Genomic DNA, 18,927 nt, shown 5'->3' on the forward strand with positions numbered 1-18,927 from the left:
CGACCTTGACTCGAGAGAGGATTACCATCCTTCTTGTGCAGGATCATCCTCAAAAAGGATCTGCTGGGCTGGGAATGAGAAAAAAATTTGTCTAAGTTTAGCTGCTAGCCCAAGTGAGAGGGTATTGCAAGTGATATAGACGACTCAGTGTAGTCCTGGAAGAGCGGCTAGAAAGTCGACCCAATAGGGCAGGACGACCAAGCTTCTGGGGTGCAAGAGGCACATGACAACCCCCATGACCCTTGCGACCACTCTGGTGCGGTAGCCAGGCCGAAGGGCAAGGTCGTGACTTGAAAATGCTGTTCGCGAATGGAAGGCGAAGGGATTATTGTAGAGGGGAAAAACAGGAATGTGAGGGTAAAAATCCCGAATGTCGATGGATGCCAGAAACTCCACATTTTTCTGTTGAAGTAATGGCTGAGCGGAGGAACTCCATTTGAAAAAGGAGAACCTTGTCAAAGGTTGTTAGAAGTTTGAGGTCCAGGATCGGTCTTACTTTTCATTCCCTTTTTGGAACCAAGATCCCTTAGATCTAGATTGTCCTGGACAACGCTTCCACTGCTGGTTGGGTCTGTAGAAAAGATACGATCCCTTGTAAGTCTCCCGCTCAGAAGATTTGATTGGCCAGCTGTATTGTCTTCGGGGAAAGGTTACTTGTGTGAATCGAAGTAGTTAAGGTCTCTGACCAGGAGACTATTGGTCCAGCAACCCATGAGACGACTAAGGAAGGGTAGAGCACTGAACCCGAAGCCACAAGACGGAACGAACCAGATTTGCTATCCGACCGTCTGTGGTATTTTAATTGATGATACCTCGGGCAGGGATACTGGTAGGTATACCACAAGAAATTCTACCCGGTTAGTCTGCCAAGTGGCAGAATGAGGGGCTGCATCCAGCAGGTCAGGAAAATACAGTCTCTCGCCATCGTCGTGCAGAGTAGAAAATTAGGAACCATCGATCCACCATCCTCTTAACAGGGAGGAATCGTCCGCTTTCTTGCATCAGCCGCTAAATAGTGGTGATACAAAGGGGGGTGCTCGGACGCCAGGGCAGGTTGTCTGGCGATAGGCCTGGATGCAGAAGAGGATACATGGAGGCGACACTGCATGTGCTCGTCTGTTGATGGTGTGTGTGTGGGGGGGGGGGATCGGTGCCCTTTAACCCCTTTCTGACATTGGACGTACTATCCCGTCGAGGTGGGGTGGGCCCGTATGACCACCGACGGGATAGTACGTCCAGCGCGATCGGCGGCGCTCACGGGGGGAGCGCCGCCGATCGCGGCCGGGTGTCAGCTGACTATCGCAGCTGACATCCGGCATTATGTGCCAGGAGCGGTCACGGACCGCCCCCGGCACATTAACCCCCGGCACACCGTGATCAAACATGATCGCGGTGTGCCGGCGGTACAGGGAAGCATCGCGCAGGGAGGGGGCTCCCTGCGTGCTTCCCGAGGGTCTCCTACCTCCTTCCTTGCTGCAGGTCCCGGATCCAAGATGGCCGCGGCATCCGGGTCCTGCAGGGAGGGAGGTGGCTTACCAAGTGCCTGCTCAGAGCAGGCGCTGGTAAGCCTGCAGTGCTCTAAGTCAGATCGGTGATCTGACAGAGTGCTATGCAAACTGTCAGATCACCGATCTGTGATGTCCCCCCCGAGACAAAGTAAAAAAAAAAATTTCAACATGTGTAAAAAAAAATAAAAAAATTCCTAAATAAAGAAAAAAATATATATATTATTCCCATAAATACATTTCTTTATCTAAATAAAAAAACAAAACAATAAAAGTACACATATTTATTATCGCCGCGTCCGTAACGACCCCACCTATAAAACTATATCACTAGTTAACCCCTTCAGTAAACACCGTAGGGAAAAAAAAAAAAACGAGGCAAAAAACGACGCTTTATTATCATACCGCCGAACAAAAAGTGGAATAACACGCGATCAAAAAGACGGATATAAATAACCATGGTACCGCTGAAAACGTCATCTTGTCCCGCAAAAAACGAGCTGCCATACAGCATCATCAAAGAAAAAATAAAAATTATAGTCCTCAGAATAAAGCGATGCCAAAATAATTATTTATTCTATAAAATAGTTTTTATTGTATAAAAGCGCCAAAACACAAAAAAATGATATAAATGAGATATCGCTGTAATTGTACTGACAAATTATAGCACTCAAAATGTGGAGACGCAAAAACTTTTTTGCTATAAAAAGCGTCTTTTAGTGTGTGACGGCTGCCAATCATAAAAATCTGCTATAAAAAATGCTGTAAAAGTAAATCAAACCCCCCTTCATCACCCCCTTAGTTAGGGAAAAATAATAAAATAAAAAAAAATGTATTTATTTCCATTTTCCCATTAGGGTTAGGGTTAGGGCTAGGGTTAGGGCTAGGGTTGGGGCTAAAGTTAGGATTAGGGTTTGGATTACATTTACGGTTGGGATTAGGGTTGGGATTAGAGTTAGGGGTGTGTTAGGGTTACCGTTGGGATTAGGGTTAGGAGTGTGTTTGGATTAGGGTTTCAGGTAGAATTAGGGAGTTTCCACTGTTCAAGCACATCAGGGCTCTCCAATCGTGACATGGCGTCCGATCTCAATTCCAGCCAATTCTGCATTGAAAAAGTAAAACAGTGCTCCTTCCCTTCCGAGCTTTCCCGTGCGCCCAAACAGGGTTTTACCCCAACATATGGGGCATCAGCGTACTCGGGACAAATTGGACAACAACTTTTGGGGTCCAAGTTCTCGTTACCCTTGGGAAAATATAAATTTGGGGGGCTAAAAATCATTTTTGTGGGAAAAAAAATATTTTTTATTTTCACGGCTCTGCGTTATAAACTGTAGTGAAACACTTGGGGGTTCAAAGTTCTCACAACACATCTAGATACGCTCTTTGGGAGGTGTAGTTTCCAATATGGGGTCACTTGTGGGGGGGTTTAATGTTTAGGCACATCAGGGGCTCTCCAAACGCGACATGGCGTCCCATCTTAATTCCAGTCAATTTTGCATTGAAAAGTCAAACGGCGCTCCTTCCCTTCCGAGCTCTGCCATGCGCCCAAACAGTTGTTTACCCCCACATATGGGGTATTGGCGTACTCAGGACAAATTGCACAACAACTTTTGTGGTCTAATTTCTTCTCTTACCCTTGGGAAAATAAAAAAATAGGGGCGAAAAGATAATTTTTGTGAAAAAATATGATTTTTTATTTTTACAGCTCTGCATTATAAACTTCTGTGAAGCACTTGTTGGGTCAAAGTGCTCACCACACATCTAGATAAGTTCCTTAGGGGGTCTACTTTCCAAAATGGTGTCACTTGCAGGGGGTTTCAATGTTTAGGCACATTAGGGGCTCTCCAAACGCAACATGGCGTCCCATCTCAATTCCAGTCAATTTTGCATTGAAAAGTCAAATGGCGCTCCTTCCCTTCCGAGCTCTGTCGTGCGCCCAAACAGTGGTTTACCCCCACATATGGGGTATCGGCGTACTCAGGACAAATTGTACAACAACTTTTGGGGTCCATTTTCTCCTGTTACCATTAATAAAATAAAACAAATTGGAGCTGAAATAAATTTTGTGTAAAAAAAAATTTAAATGTTAATTTTTATTTAAACATTCCAAAAATTCCTGTGAAACACCTGAAGGGTTAATACATTTCTTGAATGTGGTTTTGAGCACCTTGAGGGGTGCAGTTTTTAGAATGGTGTCACACTTGGGTATTTTCTGTCATATAGACCCCTCAAAATGACTTCAAATGAGATGTGGTCCCTAAAAAAAAATGGTGTTGTAAAAATGAGAAATTGCTGGTCAACTTTTAAGGCCATGTTCACACAGTGCGTTTTTTACCGCGGAACCGCAGCGGTTTTGCCGCTGCGGTTTTGCCGCTGCGGTTCCGCAGCTTTTTTCCATGCAGGGTACAGTACAATGTACCCTATGGAAAACAGGAACCACTGTGCACACGATCCTGAATTTCCAAAAAAAAGCCGCGCTGAATAGCTGCGGGAAAAAAGAAGGAGCATGTCACTTCTTTGTCCGAAACAGCAGCGGTTCTGCACCCATAGACCTCCATTGTGAGGTCAAACCCGCAGTAAAACCCGCAGATCAAAAATATATCTGCGGGTTTTATTGTGGTTTGTGGTGCAGAACCGCTGCAGCAGGAAGTGCGGGGAAGCGGCCGGAAGTGCTTGGGCGGAGAGACATGGAGGCGTACCGTCGCATGGGGATCGTGTCGGCCGTTTGATTGATTTGGTGTGTGTGTGTGTGTGTGTGTGTGTGTGTGTGTGCGTGTCCCCATGCGACGCTAGTGCCACCATTGTGCTAAGTCGCCGTATGGGACTACTACTCCCATCCGGTATTAGGATGGGAGAGTTGTCCCTGTGTCCGGCGACTTAGCACAGTTGTAAAGTTACACAAAACACATACATGACACACAGTACATACAACATATAACACAGAGTATATACTCACCAACAGCACACTGGTAGGCGAAGCCCTCGATCCCCTAGATAAAATCCCAAAATAAAAAATCAAATTCATACTCCCTGTCCGTAGAATCCATAAAACGAGTGTCCCACGCCGATCGGCTGCTCTCCGGCGATACACTGCCAGGAGCGAAGCTCCTAGCAGTGTATCGCGTACTGTTCCAGAGTTCAATGGCTCCGGCGTCTCGGTTAACGGCAGTACAGCTGCGTTGAACTTTCCCACGCAGCACTGCCGTTAAGCGAGAGTGCCGGGGTCAATGACCGCCGGTAAACTCGCTTGCGCATGCGCAGTGACACACCGACAGGAACTATGGCTCCTGTCAGTGTGTTATACGTTATATATATGTGTGATACGTGTGTTATGACCCCAGTGGACAGGGTCTCAGAGGAACGTGTAAGTCTGCGAGATTCAAAAATCCAGCTCAGGGGCTGTGGTAACTGGGTTGACCAAATAGCTACTCCTAACGCCAACACTAGAAGTAGCCGGGGATCATGCCTACGGTGATCGCTAGATGACTCGCGCCAGCCGGAGAATCTAACTACCCCTAGGAGAAAAAAACAAAGACCTCTCTTGCCTCCAGAGAAAGGGACCCCAAAGCAAGATACAAGCCCCCCACAAATAATAACGGTGAGGTAAGAGGAAATGACAAACACAGAAATGAACCAGGTTCAGCAAAGAGAGGCCAGCTTACTAATAGCAGAATATAGCAAGATAACTTATCTGGTCAACAAAAACCCTATAAAAATCCACGCTGGAGATTCAAGAACCCCCGAACCGTCTAACGGTCCGGGGGGAGAACACCAGCCCCCTAGAGCTTCCAGCAAAGGTCAGGATACAGATTGGAACAAGCTGGACAAAAATACCAAACAAAACAAAAGCAAAAAGCAAGGAAGCAGACTTAGCTTGAAATACAGGAACCAGGATCATAGGACAAGAGCACAACAGATTAGCTCTGATTTCAACGATGCCAGGCATTGAACTGAAGGTCCAGGGAGCTTATATAGCAACGCCCCTGAACTAACGGCCCAGGTGAGGATATAGGAAAAGACAGAAGCTCCAGAGTCAAATCACTAATGACCACTAGAGGGAGCAAAAAGCAAAATCACAACAACGTGGCACTGAAATACATGATACGTGGCACTTAAATACGTGATACGTGGCACTTAAATACGTGGCACTTAAATACGTGATACGTGGCACTTAAATACGTGGCAGTTAAATACGTGGCACTGAAATACGTGATACGTGGCACTTAAATACGTGGCACTTAGGCTATGTTCACATTTGCGTTGTGCGCCGCAGCGTCGGCGCCGCAACACACAACGCAAACAAAAACGCAGCAAAACGCATGCACAACGCTGCGTTTTGCGCCGCATGCGTCCTTTTTTTGATTGATTTTGGACGCAGCAAATGCAACTTGCTGCGTCCTCTGCGCCCGGATGCGTGCGCTGCAGTGACGCATGCGGCGCAAAACGCAAGTGCGACGCATGTCCATGCGCCCCCATGTTAAATATAGGTGTTTAGTCCCAAAATGGAGGATGGAAGAAGAAAAGGGTTGGACAAGGAAATGACATCATTTCTTTTTTTTTTTCCCCCACTGCAGTTAAAGCTTTATTTGGGTCAAACACAGACAATCTGCAGAGAAAACTGCATAAAAAAAGCATAAAAAACCGCATCAAAAACCGCACCAAAAACGCACCTGCGTTTTCTGCCAAGAGCTGCGGTTTTAGGCCACGTTCACACGCTGCGGGTTCCTCTGCGGGTTTCCGCTGCGGGATTACTGCTGTACTATTGATGCTGCATATGCAGCAATATGCAGCATCAATAGTAATGTAAAAAATAATAAAAATTGGCTATACTCACCCTCTGACGTCGCGATCTCCCCGGCGCTGCAAGCGGCTGAGCCGACAAGGACCTTCGTGACGTCACGGTCATGTGACCGCGGCGTCATCACGGTCATGTGACCGCGGCGTCATCACGGTCATGTGACCGCGACGTCACCACAGGTCCTGTTCGGCACAGCAACTGAGACCGGACGCCGCGGGCAGCGCAGAGAGGTGAGTATAGCATGATTTTTTATTTTAATTCTTTTTTTTTTTACATCCAAATATGGTTCCCAGGGCCTGGAGGAGAGTCTCCTCTCCTCCACCCCGGGTACCACCCGCACATTATCCGCTTAACTTCCTGCAACGTGGGCACAGCCCCATGCGGGAAGTTAGCGGTTCAATGCATTTCTATGGGTGCAGAATCGCTGCGATTCTGCACCAAGAAGTGACATGGTCCTTCTTTTTTTCTGCAGAAAATCCGCACGGATTTTCCACAGAAAAAAAGGATCGTCGGCACAGCGGGTTTTGTTTTCCATTAGGTTACATTGTACTGTAACCTACATGGAAAAAGGATGCGGACCCGCAGCTGCAAAACAGCTGCGGGTCCGCAGCAAAACCCGCAGCGTGTGAACATAGCCTAAGTCCTCAAAAAAAAGGATTGAAATCAGGAACGTGTGAACATACCCTAACCCTTATAACTCCCTAACAAAGAAAAAATGTTGGCTCCTAAATTGTACTGATGTAAAGTAGACATGTGGGAAATGTTACCTATTAAGTATTTTGTGTGACATATCACTGTGATTTAAGGGCATAAAAATTCAAAGTTGGAAAATTGCGAAATTTTCAAAATTATCGCCAAATTTCAGTTTTTTTCACAAATAAACGCAAGTTATATCAAAGAAATTTTAACACTATCATGAAGTACAATATGTCACGAGAAAACAATGTCAGAATCGCCAAGATCCGTTGAAGCGTTCCAGAGTTATAACCTCATAAAGGGACAGTGGTCAGAATTGTGAAAATTGGCCCGGTCATTAACGTGCAAACCACCCTCGGGGGTAAAGGGGTTAAAGGACCCATCGCCCTTAAAAATCAGACCAGGTATGGCATCCCACGTAGAGGCTTCTGTCCAGGGAACCGCTCGTCAATTTGTTGATGATATAAATAGGAGAGTCCCTTTTTTTCTGAAGCTCTGGCAATCCAAGGCAATATCTGATCCATATTCAGAGCGTTGTTCTCAACAAGTCATAGAGGAGAGATCAGGAAATGAAAACTTCCGTTTTCTAGATGCCTGTACATTTTTCTAGAATACTTGCCTGCTAGCCGACGGCTCCCATTGTAGGAGAGGGACCATGTATATCGGTCCTGCGAGCACTCCGAGCCACAGAGGGTTCACAGAGGGATCCAATCTCTTGGTCAGAGAAACCATTGACAAAGTCCACTGAGGGGACTAGGTACTCTGAGATAAACTGGGATCAGCGGCGGAGGGCTCCAGAGCTCAGTTAGGGTGACCAGCTTCGGATTGAACATGTGCCCTTAAGACCAGTGAATACTGGTCATGCGCCTTTAAGACTAGGGAATACTGGTCATGCGCCTTTAAGACTAGGGAATACTGGTCATGCGCCTTTAAGACTAGGGAATACTGGTCATGCGCCTTTAAGACTAGGGAATACTGGTCATGCGCCTTTAAGACTAGGGAATACTGGTCGTGCGCCTTTAAGACCAGGGGATACTGGTCTTGTGCCTTTAGGGGGGCATACTGTTTATGTGCCTTTAAATGGTCATGTGCCTTTAAGAACCAGGGCCTACTGGTCATGTGCCTCTAAGACCAGAGCATACTGGTCATGTGCCTTTAAGACCAGGGCATACTGGCCATGTGAATAAGACCAGGGAATACTGGCCATGTGCGTAAGACCAGGGCATACTGGTCACGTGCCTTTAAGACCAGGGCATACTGGCCATGTGTGTAAGACCAGGGCATACTGGTCACGTGCCTTTAAGACCAGGGCATGCTGGTCATATGTCTTTAAGACCGGGGCATTTTTCAAGGATTACGCCAGAGGTGAAGCCCCTTGTGGGGAACTAGGTACTCTGGGAAGAGCCGGGATCAGCGGCGGAGGAGGGCTCCTGAGCTCATTTGAACTAAGTTCTCTGGGAAAGGTGACCGGCTTCTGGTCATGACTTAAAGAGCTGAGAATGCTGGTAATGTGCCCCTTTTAAACTAGGGAACCTTTAAGACCAAGGAATGCTGATCATGTGTTTTTACAAAACCAGGGAAAGCTGGACATGAACCTATAAGCCCAGCGACTACTGCGCATGCGTCTTTAAGACCAGGGAATGCGGTCATGTACCCTTAAGACCCGTGCCTTTAAGACCGGAGCTTGCTGGACAACCAGAAATTACAGGTCTTAAGTATTAAAAACAGGGAACGCTAGTCCCTTTATGCTGCCAGGGTGCGTGCGGGGGAGGGGTGCGGAGGGAGGCTTCTCCTTACCGAGATTCTGAGTCCCTCGTCTGGAATAGCGCTGTCTGAGTACCGCCGGGGCGATGCAGCAGCCACTTCCGGATGAGCTTGTGTCCGGAGATGGCAGGAGGATGAAGATGGCCGCTGAGAATAGGGCTCTCGTCCTGAATGAGAGGCGCCTGAATAGGGGGGCGGAGCCTGAAGTGCGGCCTAGCATGGGCTGGAGTTCCAGGTTGCGGCCTACACAAACCTGAAGCCGGGGGCTAAATTTTGAAGCCAGCCGGCGCCGAACGGGGGAAAATGCGCAGAGCCCTCCAACCGCTCGAGTCCCGGCATTTACCCCAGTATGCAGCTCTGTTCAGCAGGTCAGAAGGTAGAAAAGATCCTGTGCTGTTGCTGCTGTTTGGACGGTGCAGGGATAAGAAAAGTCCTCAATCCATCGTCCCTTTAGCAGGGAGTAGGAGAGGAACCGTCCGCCTCCTTGTACCATCCGCTCTTAATAGTGGTGGTGCAGTGGGGGCTGCTCGGACGCCACGCTGGAATGTGCCTCTGTACAGCCGAGGGTAAAACCTGGTGGGCAGGGCTGATGTCCGGCAATAGGCCTGGCTGCAGAAGAGGATACTGGAGGTGACACTCCAGTGCTCGTCTGATAAGGGAGGGGGGAGATCGGTCCCTTGAAGGGGCCCGTCGCCCCTAGAATCAGCTCAGGCAGTGGCATCCCACGTCGCAGGAGAGGATACGGAGAGGTAAAACTCCCGTGCTCGCCTGTCGTTGGTTCGGGGGAGATCGGAACATGAAAGAATCCGTCACCCCCTTCGTCCGTTGTAAAAGGTAAATGTAAAAAGTTCTTTGGGTCTGAATAGCAGACCAGTCCGTGTGCCTCCTACGGACACTAAGCAAGAACTGGTTAGCTGAGAGCCAGCAGGAGGGTGTATACTGCAGGGGAGGAGCTGAGAGCCAGCAGGAGGGTGTATACTGCAGGGGAGGAGCTGAGAGCCAGCAGGAGGGTGTATACTGCAGGGGAGGAGCTGAGAGCCAGCAGGAGGGTGTATACTGCAGGGGAGGAGCTGAGAGCCAGCAGGAGGGTGTATACTGCAGGGGAGGAGCTGAGAGCCAGCAGGAGGGTGTATACTGCAGGGGAGGAGCTGAGAGCCAGCAGGAGGGTGTATACTGCAGGGGAGGAGCTGAGAGCCAGCAGGAGGGTGTATACTGCAGGGGAGGAGCTGAGAGCCAGCAGGAGGGTGTATATTGCAGGGGAGGAGCTGAGAGCCAGCCGGAGGGTGTATACTGCAGGGGAGGAGCTGAGAGCCAGCAGGAGGGTGTATACTGCAGGGGAGGAGCTGAGAGCCAGCAGGAGGGGGTATACTGCAGGGGAGGGGCTGAGAGCCAGCAGGAGGCTGTATACTGCAGGGGAGGAGCTGAGAGCCAGCAGGAGGGTGTATACTGCAGGGGAGGAGCTGAGAGCCAGCAGGAGGGTGTATACTGCAGGGGAGGGGCTGAGAGCCAGCAGGAGGGTGTATACTGCAGGGGAGGAGCTAACTTTCTTTGTATCACTTAGTGTCAGCCTCCTAGTGGCAGCAGCATACACCCATGGTCCTGTGTCCCCCAATGAGGCGAAGGAGAAAACACATTTGCAGTTTCCAACTCCATTCTGCAAATTAGTTTGACTATTTACAAGCCCACAGGAGAAAATGACTGCAGCCTAATGTCTATCTTACATGACAGATAAAAGGGGATCAGTCATCAGAATTCACAGTACAATCTGCATACATTATTACATAGATCTATCGTACCTGTTGGGGCTGTTGTGCTTACATAAAAAAACAAACTTTCAGACCGGCTGTATAGTCCTGATATTAATATGAGAATTTTACGAGTCCAGCTAAAGTGTGAGAGATCTCATGAGTCCAAGTGTACTCGTCTCTGCCCATGTAGCCTGACAGCTGCAGCTTGTACTGAGCAGTGTCAAATCTCAGCAGCAGCAGCAGGGAGGAGGAACACTGAGGAGCTGTCAGTGAGACCAGCTGGCCGGAGAATGGATTAAAACTAGAGTTGAGTGAATTTGTTTGAGTCCTTGATTATTCGGCAAGCTATAGCACTTACCAAATAAGCTTACTCGGTAAGCACTAAAGCTTGCCGAATAAGAAGGGACCCGAGCAAATTCGCTCATCTCTAATTAAAACATCTATAGGATTATATACAGCCATATGAACATAGATGAGGATTGATTTTTTAAATTTCTTTTATGAGTGTCGTTTCCGTTTTGACACCATGATATGGTGTTGCATTACCAACGCCATAAAAAGAAATAAATACGTTGTTACCTGCATGTAGTTCTGATTCATCAAAGGGGAAAGGAACATGTGCAGTCTCTCCCATACCATGCATCCCGTGACCCTGTAAATAGTAAATCTACAATTAGGTGAAGGGGATTTGGGGTGGCATATGTGTCCATTAAGGCTACTTGATTTTCCCCTTCCCACAATCTACATGTTGTTGTAGGTAATATCACATACATAGACCGTCTAACGTGCTGATAATGACATGTACATTGGGGAAGGCCTGAACAGGGACGGAATAGAGGGTGGGGGGTTAAACTTAGTACCGGACCATGTGTGACTACAGCTTAGCTACAGTGTCTACAGGGAGTCTGAGGTAGTCTAAGACACACCTCCTGCCTCACACTATCTCCCTGTGTTTCTACCTCTTCTGATTGGCTGTTATAGAGAAACCCAAAAAACATAACAGACTAGTCGGGAAGTCAGTGGAGACCGCACATTACTACTCCTATACCCACCACACATACATCACAGACTTGGCCCTATCCTGGATCTCGTCATATCTAACAGACCGAACATTTAGTGTCTCCCCCCCCACACCACCTCCTCACCTCGCCCTTGTCTGTCTGTGTTCCTCAAGGTTCTGTTCTAGGACCCCTACTCTTCTCCATCTACACCTTCGGCCTTGGACAGCTCATAGAATCCCACGGTTTGCAGTACCATCTCTACGCCGCTGACACGCAGATCTACCTATCCGGACCTGACCTCACCTCCTTACTTACCAAAATCACGCACTGTCTGCTATCTCGGCCTTCTTTTCTGCTCCCTTTCTAAAACTGAACACGGACAAAACAGAATTCATCATCTTTCCCCCATCTCACTCTACCCCTCCACCAGACCTATCTATCAATGTCAATGGCTGCTCACTTTCCTCAGTCCCACACGCTCGGTGCCTCGGGGTGATCCTTGACTCTGCCCTCTCTTTCCAGCCACATATCCAAGCCCTTGCCTCCTCCTGCCGTCTCAAACTCAAATACATTTCCCAGATCCGCGCATTCCTTGACCATGAAACCACAAAAACACTAGTACACGCCCTTATCTCCCACCTCAACTACTGCAACCTCCTACTCTCTGGCCTCCCCTCTAGCACTCTGGCACCACTCCAATCCATCCTACACTCTGCTGCTCGACTAATGCACCTGTCTCCCCGCTATTCCCCAGCCTCTCCCCTATGCCAAGCCCTTCACTGGCTCCCCATCGCCCAGAGACTCCAGTTCAAAACACTAACCATGTCATACAAAGCCATCCACAACCTGTCTCCTCCATACATCTGTGACCTCGTCTCCTGGTACTTTCCTGCACGCAACCTCCGATCCTCTCAAGATCTCCTTCTCTACTCCCCTCTCATCTCTTCTTCCCACAACCGCATCCAAGACTTCTCCTGTGCTTCCCCCTACTATGGAACTATCTACCACAACACATAAGACTCGCCTACCATAGAAACCTTCAAAAAGAACCTGAAGACCCACCTCTTCCGACAAGCCTGCAGTGATCCTCGACCTACTGAACCGCCGCGCAACCAGCTCTGCCCTCTCCTAGTGTATCTTCACCCATCCCCTGCAGACTGTCAGCCCTCGCGGGCAGGGTCCTCCCTCCTCCTGTTCCTGTTAGTGCCTTTTTTTTTGCTCATGTTTATTGTATTTGTCTATATTTGCCCCGTATTTCACATGTAAAGCGCCATGGAATAAATGGCGCTATAAAAATAATAATAATAATACCAAGGGGGATGAGCTTCCATAAGGTGTACGAGGGTGGTCTTTTACTGTGAAGTCAAGTCGTAAAGAGCACAAAACTCAGAGGACGTACCTGAATGAGAACAGCCGAGTGCGTCAGAGCATCGTTCAGCATCACCAGGACATTAGATGTCGGGACCACGCCGGGATCATGTCCCCAGGATGTAATCAGTAACCGGTCGTAGGCCTAGAAAACACATCTGATCAGACGGAGTCACACAGAGCCACGGCGGACGGGGATGTGTGGGGCTGGGTGTTTCTCTCCGATAAAACGTCAGGGAGGAGCAAGAGCTTTTATTCTAGATGTGGATTCACGTCTAATACTCACCAGGAAAACATCTGGTAACTTGCGGAGTCTGGTTCCCTTAGACAGCAAGAGCGATGGGGGTCCGTAGCCAGAAACGTGGTATATGTAGAGCTTAAACCAGATGGAGCTGACCTCAGGGATGGCAGGTCCGATGTGCTACAAGGAAAAATAAAAATAAAGACAAATTATGCATCCGGTGGGTAAACACTTTTTGCCGGGACCCAAGGTTTTCCAATAAAATAAAGCCCTCACACAGCACCCGTCCCATTGTGAACCTGGTGCCATCTCTTGGCCTTATTAATGACGCAGACTCACCTGCCCGTCCACATGATGAAAAAGAAAAGCCGTTCATAAGACCAGGACGCTTTCTGCCATTCACTCTCGGACCATTTCCGATGCTCAAGTGCCCATTGTAGACGCTTTAACTTTTGCACAGGGGTCAGCATTGGCGCTCTGACCGAACTGACTATACAGCCCTATGTACAACATGTTAAGTTGTTCTTTATATTTGCCGGGAACGCTAATGACCTAGCGTCTCTACAGAGTTTACTAAATTCTTGTGCTGATTTGCAGAAAAAATAAAATAAAATCTATTGCTACCTGCAAAGTAGTCTAATAAAAATAAAGACAAAAAAAACAAATCCATGTCTCACCTTGGCTTTTGAGCAAGGCAGTCATCACCCGCTATACTGTGATTGACAGCCGACACGGCAGTGACGCTGTGACGTGATAGGGCGTGCTTACAGCCGCAGCTCACAGCACTAACTGCTCCCTGCACCGCTCCTATCGCTGAAGCTTCATTTTCTCTCAATTGTCGCACAATTCGGACACCATTTACCTGCAGATTAACCCTATATCTGCAGGTAAATAGTGTGTTTTTTTTCCCAAAGTGACAGGTTCCCAAGAGCCAACAGATCCATAAATCCCAACCTGGGGTGTGCAGCTGCTGATCGGCCGGATCTCGTTGGTGAGGGGCGCCATTGACACCAGGAGCGAGTAATTCTTGTTTAAGACTCGGCTGCAGGTGGCGGGGTCCAGGCCGAGGAGACTTTCACATCGAAGAAGATCCAGAGGTAAACCTGCACACAGAACCAGCATTTCATGATACTTTTTAACACTTTATCCTCATGAGCACCTGTCTTTGGAGGAGAGAGGACTTGTTCCTTACCTGCCGGCGATTGCTCAGGAAGTGCAATGAGCTCCTTGTTGTGGCGCAGGAAGAGGATGGTATTTCGTAAAGTGAGTGCGTGATCAAAGTACCTCTGAGCCTCTCCTTCCCCTGTGCTTTGTACCTGCAATAGACAGACAAAGGCGTTAGCGACAGGATATGGTGCAATGCATCGAAATTAAAGAATCTACTCAGCGCAGTCTCATCTTGTAGACCATTGTTATTCTCTATCGGATCCCCCCTAAACATAAGTCAGAGGTACGAGAACAACGCACCCGACTACAGAATTAGACTGCGCTGGTTTGTAATCTGTCACCGAGGACTCGCATCGGTCTGTGCGGGAGATGAAGACAAAAAAGAGGAGCAGATATTTTGTCGCATTGTAGATGGGCTGGGAGTATGGAAACGATGGTTGCGAGTGTCTACAAAAATTAAATTAATAATATTAATATAATTAATAATATTTATTATTTCGCACATTGTGGTAAGATTTTGAGAAACCAGAGTTGGAGCTCGGCAGGTGGTGGTTTTGCTACACAACCAGACCCAAAACACAGAACTGGACGTATGAGCTATACGAGCAGCGCACCTTTTCTAGTTCCACCAGGAAACTGTCCAGGGTCTCGTCTGACAACTTGCCCACTTCAAACATGGTCACCGCGTGGCTCTTCAGATTCTGCAATGCACAAAAAGGAAAGAGCGGTAAAATGTAAGTGACGCTACACGATGTGCAAAGCCGGCATTAAAGGGGATGTTTGGATTATGCTGAAAATGACAAAAGCAGCATTACTGACCCATTGAAGCCCCTGCCGCACCCCAGTGCTGTCCTCACCACCCTCTGGACACTGCACTGCAGCAGTGACAACGAATATGAAATGTGATTGCTTCGGCCATAATATTTCTATGCAGGGAAGATGTAGCCGAAGGCCACCAGAGCCAGGTATAAGCACTCCAATGCAGGACAGACATCACACTTACATCACCGGCTTTTTGCCTGCAGGCTGAATACACCAATGTGACATTCCCCACATGATGGCATATTTAAAAAAAAAAATGAAAACTATTTTCAAGGTGCGGCTACCCAAAAAAAATATAATATAATATATATAATCTGATTTTAATGCAGCGTTTACGCGGGGCGGCTTCCGTGAGGTTCTTTGGCGTCATGGTTGCAGAAAAAAAAAAAGACACAGCATTTTTGTCCTGATTTTGGTGCAGCTTTCTAGCCTCTATTCGGCTCCTCTGCTCCGTACCCCTGCACAGTGGCCTGGGGAGCACAATGTCAAGCCTAAAGCATTCCTGCCTCGCTGTGTTGTGGGATGGGAACGAGGAGACATCTTGGGAGGAGCAAAACGCCAGGCAAGGACGTCGGCAGGTAGGGTGACGGTTTTGTGGGTTTTTTTGAGGGCAAAGGAGTTATTTATAAAACAATTATATATTTTGTGTCACAATATGAAGTTAGCCTTACCGGTGACAAATTACCCATCATGAGGAAGGCCGTGAGAGTGGAGTCAAACAAGAAGGCGATGCGCTTGGTGTGTCCGCTTGTTAGGTTCAGGCTGCTCACACTGGATGTCTCCGCTATCAAAAAAGATTTAAAGAAAAAGGGGAAGCGAGATTATACATGGAGAAGTCTGTCCCGGTAGCGGATTTCCCAATTTAGAACTAAAAGGAGCTGTCCCCAACTTGCTGATCGGTGGGGTCCGACTGCTGGAAACCACACAGATTCTGTGAAGGGGACAGTAAAATTGAGCGGTGACAATACGTGCAAAACATTGCTCCATTCACTGTCTATGGGACTGTTCGTCTCCATCTCTGGCAGTACTATAGACAATGAATCATGATCATAATATCTCCCCCAGCAAATGATCACTTACTCAGTATACAGCTGATAGGGTGGCTGTCCCAGGACTGCTAGTTGTCTGTTTAACTATCACATGTCATCATTAATGAGGTGTTTGTTTTTTTTTGTTTTTTTTTTAGATCTCTGCTTGCATCCAGTGAAAAGAACCAACCATTTTTCTCTGTGACTGTGACATTAAGGGAAAGACTATGCAACATTAAATGATACCTGTAGAAAGTAGGTTATCATCGGGTAAGGTTTTCAGCTTCTGGATGTGAAGTCTAAAGTTTCAAATTACAGATATATAGCAGAGATCATACAAAAAAATAAAAAAAAGATTTAGGAAGTTGCACAACTTTTCACACAGTTTTAGTTCAAAACTTTCTCTAAATTCTGCATTGTGTCGTTCCTCTGATATTTTAACTAGAAGACAACCGGGTGTTAGTATTTTGGGGTGTCCCTATCCATTCAAGACTCACCCCATTTAGAAGGAGACTAGTAAAGCCCAGTAGGAGGGCCCTGGTAGTATGCGGTCTAGCAGTGGGGGGACCCACCATTGGGGTCCACCAATATATTGTGACGAGTGCATGATCGCACTTTATTCAGAGGTCACATAATAAAAGCCTTCATCCTTCCATACAGGTGACATCTTACCTGCGTCGTCCTGGCTGTTGGTGTCGGTGTCAGTAGCTGAAGACGCCAGGTCTTGTACGGGGCTTTTGCTTTCTGTGCTCTCCCAGGAAAGCAGCATTTTCTGTGGATCCAATGTACTCCTTCACGTCAGAAAGCGCACATATATTAGTACCAGTCTTACGCCGTAAAAACAAAACCCCAAAACAATGGCGGAATTGGATTTTTTTCTTCCATCGTTTCATCACAATTGAAATGTTTGTACAGTGTATAAGCAAGTTATGGCTTTTGAGTGAAAGTGAGGAAGAAATGAAAGCAGAAAAAAAGTCCTTAACCCCTTCACCCCCGGAGCTTTTTCCGTTTTTCCGTTTTCGTTTTTCGCTCCCCTCCTTCCCAGAGCCATAACTTTTTTATTTTTCTGTCAATTTGGCCATGTGAGGGCTCATTTTTTGCGGGACGAGTTGTACTTTTGAACGACATCATTGGTTTTACCATGTCGTGTACTAGAAAACGGGAAAAAAATTCCAAGTGCAGTGAAATTGCAAAAAAAGTGCAATCCCACACTTGTTTTTTGCTTGCCTATTTTGCTAGGTTCACTAAATGCTAAAACTGACCTGCCATTATGATTCTCCAGGTCAGTACGAGTTCATAGACACCAAACATGACTAGGTTCTTTTTTACCTAAGTGGTGAAAAAAAATTCCAAACTTTGCAAAAAAATAAATAAATAAAATTGCGCCATTTTCCGATACCCGTAGCGTCTCCATTTTTTGTGATCTGGGGTCGGGTGAGGGCTTATTTTTTGCGTGCCGAGCTGGCATTTTTAATGATAGCATTTCGGTGCAGATACGTTCTTTTGATCGCCCGTTATTGCATTTTAATGCAATGTCGTGGCGACCAAAAAAACGTAAATCTGGCGTTTCGATTTTTTTTTTCATTACGCCGTTTAGCGATCAGGTTAATGCTTTTTTTTTATTGATAGATCGGGCGATTCTAAACACGGCGATACCAAATATGTGTAGGTTGGGTTTTTTTTTTATTGATTTATTTTGATTGGGGCGAAAGGGGGGTGATTTAAACTTTTATATTTTTTTTATTTTTTTCACATTTTTTTTTACTTTTTTTTTAACTTTTACCATGCTTCTATAGCCTCCATGGGAGGCTAGAAGCAGGCACAGCCCGATCGGCTCTGCTACATAACAGCGATCATCAGATCGCTGTTATGTAGCTAAAATGCAGGTGTGCTGTGAGCGCCGACCACAGGGGGGCGCTCACAGCCACCGGCGATCAGTAACCATAGAGGTCTCCAGGACCTCTATGGTTACCTTCCTGACTCATCGCCGACCCCCGATCATGTGACGGGGGTCGGCGATGCGCTCATATCCGGCCGCACGGCCGGATGCGGTAGTTAAATGCCGCTGTCTGAGTTTGACAGCGGCATTTAACTAGTTAATAGCGGCGGGTGATCGCGATTTCACCCGCCGCTATTGCGCGCACATGTCAGCTGTAAAAAACAGCTGACATGTCGCGACTTTGATGTGCGCTCACCGCCGGAGCGCACATCAAAGCGGGGGTCCCGACATGTGACGTACTATTACGTCACATGTCGGGAAGGGGTTAAAAGGGTTAAAAAAAAAAAAAAAAAAAAGAGGGATTATTCCGTGAAATTAACATTGTTTTCACAGGACAATCCCTTTAAAACGATAAAACTTTTGCAGCCCGCAGTCACCACTAGAGGGGGTTCAAAACCTATGGAATCATTTATAGCTCCTAGTTAAAGGCAACCTGTCACCAGGTTTGGCCGATATGAAATGTGGCCATTGCCATTCAGGGCTGATATACCCTGATATAAGCCTCAACCCGACCTGCAAGAACTAAAAAAACTTTTATTATACAAACCTGCGGGGTGGTCCGAGGGGTGTCGCTCTTTTTGGTCCGGTGCCTCCCATCTTCTTGTGATGATGTGTCCCTGCATCATCCACATAAAGCAAGAAAGAGGACGGCATAGCTAGAAGATAGGAGGCGACGGACCAAGAAGATCAACACCCCTCGGACCGCCCCGCAGGTGAGTAAAATCAAACTTATTTTTCTTCTCTTACAGGACGTGTTGGAGGCAGATATAAGCATCATAGAATGCTGTAT

At 47.3% G+C, this 18,927-nt stretch overlaps 1 protein-coding gene across 1 annotated transcript in view; it reads right to left on the minus strand.

The window, feature by feature from the left end:
- Positions 1 to 18,927, minus strand: part of FAM91A1 (family with sequence similarity 91 member A1) — a 36,494-nt gene that overhangs the window by 8,296 nt on the left and 9,271 nt on the right. Inside the window, exons 12-19 of the mRNA XM_077271167.1 lie at positions 16,811 to 16,929; positions 15,782 to 15,894; positions 14,903 to 14,989; positions 14,314 to 14,437; positions 14,076 to 14,224; positions 13,167 to 13,301; positions 12,912 to 13,025; positions 11,091 to 11,163 (exon numbers count right to left, since the gene is read on the minus strand). Of these exons, the coding sequence (XP_077127282.1) occupies positions 11,091 to 11,163; positions 12,912 to 13,025; positions 13,167 to 13,301; positions 14,076 to 14,224; positions 14,314 to 14,437; positions 14,903 to 14,989; positions 15,782 to 15,894; positions 16,811 to 16,929 (914 nt within the window). The remainder of the gene's footprint in view (positions 1 to 11,090; positions 11,164 to 12,911; positions 13,026 to 13,166; positions 13,302 to 14,075; positions 14,225 to 14,313; positions 14,438 to 14,902; positions 14,990 to 15,781; positions 15,895 to 16,810; positions 16,930 to 18,927) is intronic.

The sequence above is a fragment of the Ranitomeya variabilis genome, chromosome 6 (genome assembly GCF_051348905.1).
Source record: "Ranitomeya variabilis isolate aRanVar5 chromosome 6, aRanVar5.hap1, whole genome shotgun sequence".
Taxonomy (NCBI): domain Eukaryota; kingdom Metazoa; phylum Chordata; class Amphibia; order Anura; family Dendrobatidae; genus Ranitomeya; species Ranitomeya variabilis.